Source organism: Aspergillus tanneri, assembly GCF_003426965.1.
Source record: "Aspergillus tanneri strain NIH1004 chromosome Unknown AapTan_7_pilon_pilon_pilon, whole genome shotgun sequence".
NCBI lineage: Eukaryota > Fungi > Ascomycota > Eurotiomycetes > Eurotiales > Aspergillaceae > Aspergillus > Aspergillus tanneri.
The window spans coordinates 3,477,027-3,490,728 of NW_022984634.1; the positions used below are offsets into that span (position 1 = coordinate 3,477,027).

Genomic DNA, 13,702 nt, shown 5'->3' on the forward strand with positions numbered 1-13,702 from the left:
TGGGTGTCTGGCTAGACCCCGAGCTCACGTTCGCTACTCACCGCGCCAAGGCTGTGGCCAATGCAGGGAAGAGTCTCGCGGCGCTTCGGGGCCTTGGGGGGTCGACCTGGGGCGCGTCTCTGGCGGCCATGCGCCAGATATACCAGGCTGTGGTTATCCCGCAGATACTATATGCAGTGGCCACGTGGTTCCAGCTGGGAATTATGACAGCCAAGGAAAGGAGCACAGTTACTCGGCAGTTTGCGTCAATACAAAAAAGAGCTGCAGTCATGATTAGTGGTGCTTTTCGGACTACGGCCACGGAGGCGCTCAATACTGAACTCTATTTGTTACCCATGGGGCTCCAGATGGAACAGCTCGCCAAGGAGACAGCGATACGGATTGCTACAGGGCAACAACACGCAATACCGAGCAGTATAAAGGTGCCCCGTGACGGGGAGGAAAAGGAGCTTAGTGGGTGGACGCCAATGGAGGCACACGCCGGTAAGCGCGGCGGGTGCCTCAAGCCGCCACTAAAGGTTAAGGAAAGATTGGAGACAAAGCAGGCGTATATCACGGAACCATGGCGTGCGCCTCCGGACGTGGTAATCGAGGAGTACGCCGAGGCGAGAAAAAGTCACGACCAAATACTGCAACAAACCAACAAGCCGCTGTCTGTCTTTACCGATGGTAGCGGCTACAGGGGCAAAGTTGGCGCTGCAGCAGTGGTGCCGGACTTGCAGACCCAAACAACAGATTATCTTGGCCCAGAAACTACGACCACGGTATACGCAGCAGAACTACGGTGTCCAGATGGGGCTGGAGATGGTAAAACGATGCAACGGGATGCAGCAGTGGAGGAGTTACATCTGCAACGGGGTGCAGATCTTTTCTGACAGCCAAGCGGCTCTGAAAGCGCTCAGGCGACCCCGGTTATTCTCCGGACAGGAGATCCTACGGGGGTGTTTGGAGCTGCTCCGCTGGTGTGAAGAAAAAGGCATCCGGGTGACACTGCAGTGGATCCCGGCTCACCAGGGCGTGCCTGGGAATGAGGCAGCCGACCAGCTTGCCAAGCAGGCAGCGCAACGAGGACCCTTACAAGGACAACAACTGGTCATGCTGCAACCGGTGGCTAAGCGGAGGATTAGGGCAGAGTCAAAGGCGAAGTGGGCCAAGGCGTGGCAACGGACAAGGACAGGACGACCAACTAAGCGCCTGATTAAGGCGCCAGAGAAGGGCGTCCTGCGGTACTGGGGAAGTCTCCGAAAGGCAACGAGCTCGGTGCTCATGCAGGTGCGTAAGGGGAGGATTGGACTTAACGGGTATCTTAGCCGTATCAATGTGCGCGAATCGGCGCGCTGCGGCTGCGATCTTGATAACCAGACGCCTAAACACTTGCTTATGGCATATCCAATTCTAACCGACTTGCGAATGGATCTACGGCGGGAGCTTCGACGGAAAGGCTGTGCCGGTGTCTGGATGGAGGGATATGAGTCAGTGATACGGGAGACAAAGGCAAGCGTGGCGGTGGCGGAGTTTATAATAAAAACAGGCCTGCTCGGGCAGTTTCAAGCGGTAGATACTGCAGCGACAGGGGTTACAAACCAAGCGCAGGACGAGATGCCTGTCTCGGCCCGTGCAAGATAACCAACAAGGACATTGGGCTGCTGCCTGAAGCGAGCTTATATCAGCGGACGCAGGACCAGGTCGCCTACGGCCGTCGAGCAGACCAGTTAACGGTACAGAGATACGCAGACGGCGTTGGGGGGGCCAGGCCGGTGGTCATAGAGTCAGGGGGTGCCCGGCAGGGGAAGCAGGAACACTGTAGACGGCGAGGCGCAGGTTCCGTCAGGGGTTGAGCAGTGTCAGCGATGTTGACATCTGAGGTTCTCCAAGCTTTTCGATTTTGTTTGTTTAAGCGTCATTCCTTTCTGGGTCCCACGAACTCCGTGGTGACCAGCCGCCAGGCGCGGCCTTCCTCAGCGCTGACTGCGTCAGCGCGACCCTGCATGGCGACATTCATATGTAAGCTAGGTCAGGTCAATGAATTCTACTACTACTACTACTACTACTACTACTACTACTACTACTACTACTACTACTACTACTACTACTACTACTACTACTACTACTACTACTACTACTACTACTACGACACCGCACGTGCTGCATGTTCGCGACACCGAATCTGACCAGCAAAGTTCTATCAGCTCAAGCCTCTGGACTCTGATCCTCTTGCCCTTTTTTCCCTAGATTCTTTAACCTACACCTTAAATAGAGTTATCATCAATACGTAGGACTGGCAACAAGTACCATCGCCCACATAAAAAGAGCTAGCTTGTGCCACTGCATGCAAATAACAAACAGGAAATAAAAACAAAACCTCCAACTTTACAAAGTAGGGAGGAAAACGGTCTTACAGCACATCCGTCCTCGGCTGAAGCCGAAAGACCACCTATGACAGAAAGTATAACAAATACCTGAATAGGAAATAACCACCACTTCGGGAGTCATCTCCCGAACCAATCCTGCATACCAACGAATGGAGAAAGCTTGAAACTAGGGCAGCTGAGTCCTCCGTGTCACTTACAGTCAGCCATATCAAGGGAAGATTGAGGCAGTGCAAAAGGATTCATGACCTGGAGCTTGGCTCAAACGATGCTGTTAGTTCGATTAAACAACCAACCATTCACTCATTGCCATAGGTCTGGGTGTGGAATGCGCAAGGGCCTGTGCATGAAGGAGCACTTGTTCTCGGAATCAGAACGACGGACGCAAGGGGTGTATGGGCTGTGCACTGTTCTTGGCCAGTCACATTTTTTACATCTACATACCGAGGAGGCTATAGTGCGTATATACATAAAGATTGTAAACAAGGTAGAATGCCAAACATTGTGGTGATTGATAAAGTTTGAAGGATGTGTGCCGCAGGATCTCCTAGATTGGCACACATACCATCGCGTGGAAACAACTAGATTCGACGGAACCCCAAAGCCAAGACGGTAATCGGAGTTCTCGGACACAAAATAAAGAGCAAAATTGCGGGCAATACGCCGTTTGCTTCCTATGTAGCATCTCCTTGCTTAGCTACGGTAGCAGCAGCCTCTCCCTCGAACTGGATCTGATTGTCCTCAATCCTGGAAAATCACCTTGCATAATTATCTACTTACTCCACAATACGGCGCATGTCGGATAATTCCATAATGCAGAGGGCGTCCACGTGCGCGTAGGCCTTGTATAGGTCTCTTCTATGCCGCGGAAATACCCAGCAAGATGGGATCATCAGATACGACTGCGAACAATTTTTTTTCATGTAGGACCCCGCCCACCAGCTCTCATTTCTTCTCGCATCGAGCGCCGAGACTAAGTCCAGTTATTGTGCCGAGAATCGGGCCATCATGCTAAGGGACTTGGCTGTGAGGATGGGAGATAGTCCGCGGGCGTCCAGTGCGGAAGGACCCGAAGCTGGACCGTGGGATCTTCGAATCATAGAAATGAAACCCTGGTCCACGGGAGATACTTGATCGGCGCCCAGATGACTCTTTATCAACTCGCTCTTCTATGATTTTTGCGCAACATCGCGGGTGGGATTTCTCATTCCCGGCAACGGCGGTTCGATCTGCAACCACTGAACTGATTATATATTAGCCAAGAAATGTACGCTCCGAATACGGTCGTCACGAATCAGCTCTATTTAGGACCCCTTCCTCTGCTCAAGTATGTCGCACTATAAACATTGGTATCGTCCGGCATCAGAAGAACATGATCCGCCGCTGCGCCACAATTGGCTCCACTACCGATCAGCTCCAAAATTAATGCAGCCAGGAAAAAGCGAAGGGCGACGTTGCACAAATTCGAATATGACATGCATACTCCTGAGCAAACCTGGCTAATAAATTTCCCTAGTATCGCTTGGAAAATGAAACGGTCTGTGAAAGTCTTGGAAGTGGGCTCTTACAACCACAACCACTGACTGCTCTATGGTTTGCCAAACTCAATTTTGTCAGCCGTCTAAAAGAGCGCTTCGGGATGACGAGGTCTTTGCAGATGTTCTCAAGTATTAAGTCCGAAATTAATTAGCCTAGTTGCTCGGACTGGTTGATGCCGAATCCAGGCCTGAGTTCTACCCTGTAGGGGTTGTCACAGGCCTATACTGTACCACTGACTCAATTGCCTTTCGGCGGCGCAAGGAGGCCAGCAGCCAAGACTTCTTAACACGCACGTACAATTAACTTCAAGAGGAATGGTCTTGCATTCGTATTGATTAACTTTACATGCGGCCAAGTCTTTATGTTGCATTCCAAACGGAGGGTGTCAGCGCTAGATTGAACATACTGAGGAACTTGAAATATCTGCGTCGCCCGGCGGACGGTTGTTTCCCGAAAGTACTGGCATCTGTGGCTGGTTCTGAGGAATATGAAGGGCCTCAAATCCAGTCTAGAAGGCCTATCTTTCAATGTTTATCCTCAATTGTCTTTTACACAATCACAATGAAGGTCGCAGAAAATACCTCGTCTAACTTGGCAATCACCATCACTGTCGAGAAAGACGGCTTCTATGAAGTCAACGGAACAAGGAAGGAGCCTACTGTTTCCCTCTATATGACAGCCGGGGCATCCAAGCTCCGCCGGATGCTGAGAGAAACAAACGACCTGATCGTTTGCCCCGGCGTCTATGATGGTCTCTCTGCTCGGATTGCCATGCAGATCGGCTTTAAGGCAATGTACATGGTATGTCTTGATCGTACCATCGTCCATCACTATCATCATCATACTAACCCTGTAGACTGGTGCTGGCACTACCGCCTCGAGACTTGGAATGGCAGATCTGGGGTTGGCCCAATTGCACGACATGAAGACCAATGCAGAGATGATTGCCAACCTGGACCCATACGGACCCCCGTTGATCGCTGACATGGATACCGGCTACGGAGGTATGTCTTTCGCTGAAGAATCTGGCTTCCAAGTTTCTGATGCACCCTAGGTCCCTTGATGGTGTCCAAATCCGTCCAACAGTACATTCAGGCCGGCGTTGCAGGCTTTCACATTGAAGACCAAATACAGAACAAACGCTGTGGTCATCTGGCTGGAAAGAAAGTTGTCGATCTGGATGAATATCTCACCCGAGTCCGCGCTGCCAAGTTGACCAAGGAGAGACTGCGCTCGGATATCGTCCTGATAGCCCGCACAGACGCTCTGCAGCAGCATGGGTACGATGAATGCATCCGACGCCTTAAGGCAGCCCGCGACCTTGGCGCCGACGTCGGACTGCTGGAAGGTTTCACCTCCAAGGAGCAAGCCAGACAGGCAGTGCAGGATTTGGCGCCGTGGCCTCTGCTCCTGAATATGGTTGAGAATGGGGCTGGCCCTGTTATCACCACAAAAGAAGCGCAAGAGATGGGCTTCCGCATTATGATCTTTTCCTTTGCATGCTTGGCACCAGCTTACCTAGGGATCAAGTCTGCACTTGAAAATTTGAAGAATGAAGGCTTGGTCGGGACCCCTGACGGTTTGGGCCCCAAAAAATTGTTCGAGGTTTGCGGGTTGATGGATTCGGTGAAGATAGATACGGAGTCTGGGAGCAGTGGCTTTACCAACGGTGTCTGAATGAATTTCTTTTCTTTTTATTCTCCTGTTTAATTCCCTCATTTCTATTTCTGCCTCTTATTTTCTTTTGCTTTCCATTTCCCCTTTCTCCCGTTATAACTCGCTTGAAGACTATAAAGGTTTTCCTTTTTATACGAAAACCGTGTTTGTGTTATGTTTCTTGTCTGCTTGTTGTCTATACAGTATTATGTTGCTGTCTTTCTAGGCGTTGCTGCTTGAGTTCCATGCACTGCTGGATGATATCGCACAGTTTACAAATTCGCCTTTCTTTCCCCTCGATGCATTCTCAGACAGGGCAGATTAACAAAATCTCACTAGATTTTGCACCTCATAGCTATGCCTATGGGGGTTAGGTGCCTCCAAAGCTATGCTTGTTGCAAATCGCCAGTGAGTAGAAATAAATCCCGGGCCTGAGGTGATCTATTAAGCTGTGAAATCGGAAAGCTAAAAGATGCGTGGTGAACAGTACATTCTCATGGACTCTTGCAGCAATGAGTTTCAGATAGTTATTCATTTCGGGAGACGTGCCCTCCTGAAAATACGAACTAACTAACACTGGTATTATCATGCCCTGGGCTTGATAGCACGCTATTTAACTTGAGGTCTTAAGAAACACTTGTCCCTTTTGTTCGATACAGCAATATGGAAGGGACAGTCCAGTCTAAGCAATCGTCGGCTAGAATTTACTTCGATCGCCTGCCACAGCATATTACAGTTCTTTGAGATCATACGGGCAGACGGGTAAATGGCTCCAATGTATTTTGATTAAGAAATATGACAGATAGTTAGTTGTAGCCTGTCATCATCAAGCTTGGTTGGAATACTATCTCGTCATTCATTTCTCCTGTGAGTGAAATACTGGTTTGGGGATTCCTGTTGGGTCTCGGCATGAGACCCGTAATCCCCTACTTGTGTATGCCTAGACATGTCTTAGGTGCAGTGGTTTTTGAAGGGACAGCAGGCAATGGGTGCGCTTCGGCCTCCACTCCGACATTCACCAAGGCCTATATGGAAATAGCACCCGAGACACGATATCCACTCACCTAGATTGGTATAATACCACGAATTAATCCTCCGTTTTCCGGTGCAATAGTATAGGTTACAATACAGAATTCTGTCCCACTCCCTGAGGAATAGACTTTCCATAAATGTCACAACTCCCTGTGCCATGTTTCAGGTGAAACGCTCTCCAAGAATATTAACAGCGAAGGCGTAAAATGCCAAACCCGGAATGACGTCTGAATTCCGCATGCCTTCATTAATGACTGGTCCAAGTACGGGTGAATCAGTTTCACATATACTTCCGAGGGCCAGAACCAGAAGAACAATAGCGTAATGAATGGGTTTCCTAAATGACTGGCTGTATCCTCTTCTGGAGCAGTTAAGTGATTGGACGTCGCACGTATCTTTTGGTAGGGCGTCGCAAGAGTACTTCCGTTTTCCCCCCCGCAACAGCTCTCCTGCATTACCCCTTTTTAATAGGGTGGGGCCCTCCTGTGGACAGTAAATCAGAATAAATTCGTCTATGTCTTTTTTTAATTCATTCTAATCGAGTAAGGGGTGAAGCTGATGCATGTGCTTTAAATAACTCGAGTGAGTCCGACAAATGGTGCGGGTTTTTCTGTCACCCTGCCATATTTGTCGACTCCATTATCAATAAGTTTGGTATATGTGGCCTGATATTTGTACCTTGAGGTTCATTGGCACCAGGAGCAATTGCAAGGGGTAGAAATTATAGTGTCTTCACTCGCGTCTTCTCCCTCGCCTTGTCCATAAATACTTATCACACCTCTCTCTAGCTCCATATTCATGACGTAGTCCTTGTTGTATCTAGTCTGGCCTATGAAGGCTTGAATGATCGGCCACGAAAACAGTTTGTGTGCCGCCGCCGTATGCTCCACAGTGATCGAAAGCTCTCCATCGTCGCCGGGTGGAAGAGCCTCGTCGCATGACCTCCAGGAGGTTTCCTTGTTCAATCTGTTATCTGAGGATTTGCTCCAACCGTTCTTCCAATGAGGCTTCTATTTGCGACATCCGATCAAGAGATATTGCACCACCCTTTCTTCCCTGTTGATGGTGTAATCCTAAGCCTCATACAACACCCGTTGGGCGCTTGGCCCGCCTTTCCTGTTTACCGCGGGTGTCGGTGTAGAGGGGGCCTGTTGGAGCACCTAGAACAGCCCTGCAACTTATCTCTGTGTACCGTGATGTGATGATCCTGTACACTGGACTAGTTATAACACTTTGTCGGGTTTTTACAAATCACGAGGATGCTGATGGATATAAAAACCTATTTTAAAAGGTGTTTAAACTTTTAAAAAAGCATACTAATTAGCCTGCTTGCTTTTATTATTTACATGGAAGTGGATTTGAGAGTATTATATTGGATATGGATAATACTTAAATATTAGGTAGGGCTTACTAGTTCCTAACTAATTATAAACTGCCTACTAACTAGCCTGTAACTAGGCCTTGGTTAGTATTGTAGTGGAGGAATTCGGGGGATTAGCACGTGACATTTGTATGGATAGCTATTATCTTAAGTCCTCATACGAAGAGGTAATAGACAGTCAACAACCTTCTCACAGACCGCGGGACGCAGTTGCGTAAAGGGCATGTTGTCTTTTCTCCTGCCAGGAACTTGTGGGCTCGGGGCCCACAACTTCTGAACTGCCTAAGATTGTCTCCTTGACCTACTCCTTCGGAGTTCTACCATTTCCCTCTCATTCAGTATCTATCTAGTATTGATCCTAAACAGTAGCCGGCAAGGTGGCATATTCCACATATTATAATCACCTGCCGTGTTCACTTCTTTCGAGGTACTAAAAAAGCCATTAAACAGAAGAAATGTGGCACAACTAATTTCCAAATAATAGCTTTTTTATTAAACTGTGAAACACAATGGCATTATTATAAGACAATACAGCTTTTACAAGGTAAGTAGTTACTAACTAGTCCTTGACCAGTTACTAACTAGTTACAGGACGAAGATGAGGCTATTATTTATTAGGCAAGTTATAAAGCAGATCTATTAATTACTGCGGGTTTAAATAAAGCCTGCTTATTAATAGATCCTTTTTTTTTTAAGAATGCAAGAATGCATACAAATACAGGTAAGTAATCGCATAATAAGATATATATCTTTGGTGGTATTAGGCTTTTAATATTAAAAGCCGCGGAACGGTAAAGTACCTACTATAAATTTAATAATAACTAGTTACTAACTAGTATTTAGTGCACTTATTTGTGATGCAAGGAATCTAGATTAATATAATACAAAACAGGATTTTGCTATTTAGCATAGCTATTAATCTAATTCTATTGCATCTCGCCATGCAAGGAAAAGCTTACAAGAGGGTAAGCAAGGTAGTAGATTACTAGTAGTTAACTAGTTACTAACTAGTACTAGAAAAGAAACGCTAACAAGAGTTCTCCGGCTTAAATACACTAGATAATTAACCAGTTACTTAACATCCAAGACTTACTATTAAATCTAATAAACCCCTAATAAAAGTCTTATCATCTGGTTCACCACAGCCACGGCGATCTTAATCAAGAGGAAGAGGTAGGTCTCGAAGAGGAAGTATAAAACAAAGTTTGTTTAGGTAAGTAGTTATTTACTAGTTAGTTTTCTATTTATTACTAACTAGTTATAGTCCAGTAGCTTAAGCTGCAACTTAACATAGTTTTAATCAGAGTCTTAACTAACAAGAAAGAGAGCTACACCTTCGTTTATTACGGGCTCAAGTTAACCGTGTGGAGATTAAAAATAGGATAATAAATTAAGGGGTATTTATTCCCCCTCGGAACCAGTTCGCTACTAGTCCCAACCAGTACTAAACCAGGCCTTTATCCAAACTTCGCAACCCCCCTTCTATTCTTTCTCCCCATCGCCAGCACAGTATTCCCCTCCTAGGTAGCTAAGTGTAGATAGTCCTTGCTTAAATCTGCTTTCAAATATCTTTATATTCTACCATAGAAATATATATGTGTGTGTATATATATATGTATATTATATAGAATTATAATATATATATTTATATTAGGTAGTATGCCTAGATCCTAATTTGTTTTATTATTAAATGCGATAAAGTAAAGGAATACTAGTTACAGAGCTGTTATTTTCTAGTAAATAACTAGTTACTATTATCCTCCTTAGTATTATTATCCTCTTCCTCACTCTCCTCTGGCAACTTAAAATAGTCCCAGAAGTCACAGATATTAGTGCTGCCACAAGCTAATAACTAGTTAGGGACTATTGCATACTAATTAAAACTAGCAGTACTTACTAATCTTATTCTTGCGGCACTTCAGACAGGGCGCACGCTTACCACTCTTTCTAATACCAACCTTGCGAACAGCTGCAGCGTCAATCTAGAACTAGTTAGTAACTAACTACGAATTAGTTGGTAACTACCTATACCTTGCCATCATTCATCGGCAGAGGCCGGAGCCCCTCAGGGGAGGGTGAGCAGGGCAGGGTAGCGGTGGCCTTGCGGGTAGTGGGCTTGCGGGGGGGTGCCGGGGAAGAGCTCGGCGTGGGTGTCGACACCTTGGATGATTTAGGACTAGGTACCGACTAGTTATATCATTTTACCGTTTGCATCTGAATGCTAAAGGGGATTCGTTGTTGACCACAAAGGGAAAATAAAAGAAAAATAAAAAAGGCAAACTAATACGTGGTGCAGGAGAATGATTGTGGTTTCCTGACATCAGAGTGCTGCACCCTAACGAGCTGATCTCTTCAATCTGCTTTCAATACATCGTCCAGGAACACCAGGGACTTCCCAGACCTTCACCCACTCCAAGTCAACTTGTTCCAATAGCGACTCAAATCCCTCCGTTGTTCGTTCCTTCCCACCACAGCAGAGCATGTACATGTCGAGAGCAACGGCGCCAAAGTCGGCTTCTCTCACACAATTAGGTAGTATAGTCTCACATATCAGAAGGCGCGAATCAATCTCCATAGCTTTAGCAAGGTGTGAAAGAATACAAATACAAGCGCCGTCCTGGTAGTTATGCAAGATATACCGCATCAAATAGCCTTTCGCGCCTATCGTAATCTTTATCAGCTTTAACGCTCCCATAGTGGCGGAGATCAGGTCTTGTCTAGAGTCATTTCTCTTCTCATGAAGATGCCTACTCAATAACGTTGAAGGGAGTTTTCACATACCTCTAATGGGCTGCTCCTTCCAGAAGTTGTGCTCCATCAAATTTAGCCCAGAGGGCAATTCAGAATTTTCCTTAGCAGCATCAATATTCTCCTTCGTATCTTGCAATACACATTTGCTCGCAGTCAGCTTCGGATAATGGTGCAGGATCTGTTTAAGACAACTTCCCTGCCCACCACCAACATCCACTAACTCCATTCTCTCCCGATCATCTGGTTCGGCACACTGCAAAAGACCAAAATCGAAATGTCCAACCACGGGAACAAACATATCAAACGCTGGCAAAGCAGCCTGGAAAATTTGGAGCTCCGCGGGCTTCTGAGCCATGACATCCCAAAGCTTCGTTCCATCCTGGCCGTGCCTCCAGGTGTACGGATTATATGCGATATCATCGGGCTCCTGTGCATGCTCAAGCTGACCTCGTTCTGCGAGGTACTCATCAAATGGGACCAGGGACTTGAACACCACGTCGTACCTATATAAAATGTAAGGGGGTCTCCAGAGATCATAACCTAAAGGGGATAGGGGAGGAGAGATGCTAACGTGGCTAGGAACATTAGCTTATGAGGAGAATCGGATCTGTACAGCTTAGAGAAAGCAGTGTGTCTCAAATCTCCGCCATTCGGACATGTCTGATCCAAGAAGCCTTTGGCGACTTAGAGAAGCCACACATTAGCCAAGTCAAATTATAAGTTCAAAGATACCACCTACCGAGAATGCGGCCTATTCTGTCTATGCATCTGGTTAGCAGAAAAATAATTGCAGTCGACAACATTGGTGAAAATACCTAACAGTGATTCCTGAGCCCCAGAAGCTCTAGATAGTTCTGAAAGAGATAACGAGCCTTCGGCGGGTATTAAATCCAGGATATTAAGCTTCAGGAATGTTCGAAGCGCTGGAAATACCATCATCTTCACTGTATCAGTCTTCAGTTCGGCAAGCAAACAATCTTTGTCACGCACATCGAGAAAATAATGTTTCTGCATTTGTTCTGGCGAGGTTAGTGTCTGTAGGATGTTTCGGGCCTCTGCAAGGATGCAAAGAGAAATAGGATGATTCTGCTCCATGGATGCAATATGTTCCTCTACGGCATTGCTAAACTTAGAGACCAACGCTCGCAGTGCCTTAGGTTCCAAAGAGTCCATGGTGGAGTTTGGCACTGAAGAGGTGAAGTGCACATGCAGGAGGGCTAATAGCAACTTGATATGCCTTTACTCAGACCCGTAGCAGTGCAGCCCATTTATATGTTTTCTAGCAGGATGCTAGAAACGTATAAAGTACCTGTTTCCTTCCGGTTGTTCGACCACCCGGGTCGCTAAGACCTTATATTAGCATACGTCATTGTGCTACCCACCGTAAAGTATAGTTTACCCCTCCAGAGACATTAGGTCACTAAGTTTAATGCTCTACAGTTAGTCATATTTCTCTCAAGTTGTCAGAAACTCTAATGCTCCTTTGCCCACCTTCTGCATCATCCTGTAACGAATCGATAGCGTTTATTTTCTACCGGTACGTTAACAGGTCAGAAAGGCGTAATGTTTGACCAGCGACCAAATACCAAACTACTATGAGGTCATATCGTGGCACAACCACCTACTCTATCCTCCTCTATTAATCAACCATCCATATAAATTTTAGGTGATTTGACTGGAGTGCTTGATAACTTCTCCTAATTACGTTGCGTGCCAGCATAATATTGAGTGGTAACCCTTCTGCAAATGGCAACAATCGTAAGCAGCTAGCAGCTCACTGATATAAGCCTTAATGAGATCCTAATTCGACCATTCTATTCGGTTGATTAACATTTAAGGCTTCAGAATTCCCAATACTAATTCATAGCAGTGTCTACGAGAAAATACTTCGATATGTACTCCGCAGCTACTAAAATCTAACTTATGTTACCATTCCTCTTAGTGACTCTAAATCCGAACATGTTTCGAGAGCCTGTACCTAAGTCTAACTATATTTCGGTTCTTCGTACATTGATGTCAAAAGTTTCTTTCAAGAAACGCCCAGAATTTCAGGTGAACGGCGAGATTCAGCAAAATATTATCTATCGCTTTTCAGCGTATGGTCTTTCAGGTGATCAAATAGTTGTGCAATCGCTCAGCGGGGCGTTGAATGCACGGAGTGCTTCTTTCCCTTTCTCCCACCAGAAAACAAATATATTGATAGTTTGTTTGCAGCAATTTTTTTGCTATCGATGATCTCAGTGCAGAACTTACTGACGCACTTGGTTGTTTCCGTAAAACCTTGCTTCGTGGTCAAACCCAGACCCAGCCAGTCCTCCAATTATGCCTTGACACGACCCTGCAGATGAGTGGATTCTATGGAGACTTTGGGTCAGACATGATACTCAAATCACTCATAGAGTTTCTCAGTGCAAATAAGGTTGAAGTGGAGTTAGCAGGAAAGATCACACTTCTTAAAAGCACCCTAAACTTCCCTCGATACTTCCGTCTTAAATTGGTGATTCCGAGGCCTTCGCAATCTTCCCTTTCCCAACTAGGGACACAAAGACGATGGGTTAGGGCAGCATATCCTCGTACTACCCAGCCTTATTGAATTCATGGATTGTGGAAACGATGTTTTATCCCTCTATAAGGAGTCAATTTTGTCAGACGAGAGGGATAACTGCATTTATCAATATGCAGAAGCACACGATATCTCCGCTCTGGATTCCCTATCATAGTATGCAGATATGCTTCAGATGTGGGTTAACAATCTGCGTGCTACCGTATCGACACACCCACAATGGCAAGACCAGGTTGAACAGTTCATTGGGGTTCCATATATTCTGCAATCGCTATCATCTATCTGGCTTGCCAATTTTTGATGATTGATCTGGCCCTCAGTCTTTGTCCCTTCATGGCTGTAATCTATGACTTGAGTATCCACAATAGAGCCTTCGCTAAGTGCGGCTCTGCTTCTATGAATACTTCATGC

General features: G+C 46.1%; 2 protein-coding genes across 2 annotated transcripts; one reads left to right on the plus strand and one right to left on the minus strand.

Annotated features, from left to right (window-relative positions):
- Positions 1 to 4,469: 4,469 nt before the first annotated feature.
- ATNIH1004_007763 (isocitrate lyase/PEP mutase family protein) lies at positions 4,470 to 5,585 on the plus strand (the record flags this gene model as incomplete). The annotated part of the gene is made up of 3 exons (XM_033572382.1): positions 4,470 to 4,709; positions 4,765 to 4,912; positions 4,963 to 5,585. The coding sequence occupies 3 exons, from the start codon at positions 4,470 to 4,472 to the stop codon at positions 5,583 to 5,585; spliced, it is 1,011 nt and encodes a 336-aa protein (XP_033425697.1).
- A 4,136-nt stretch (positions 5,586 to 9,721) lies between these two features.
- ATNIH1004_007764 (uncharacterized protein) lies at positions 9,722 to 12,231 on the minus strand (the record flags this gene model as incomplete). Its single annotated transcript, XM_033572383.1, has 8 exons — positions 9,722 to 9,822; positions 9,875 to 9,959; positions 10,009 to 10,137; positions 10,379 to 10,638; positions 10,759 to 11,231; positions 11,468 to 11,965; positions 12,128 to 12,162; positions 12,220 to 12,231. 8 exons carry the CDS (start codon positions 12,229 to 12,231, stop codon positions 9,722 to 9,724), a joined length of 1,593 nt encoding a protein of 530 aa, XP_033425698.1.
- Positions 12,232 to 13,702: the final 1,471 nt, after the last annotated feature.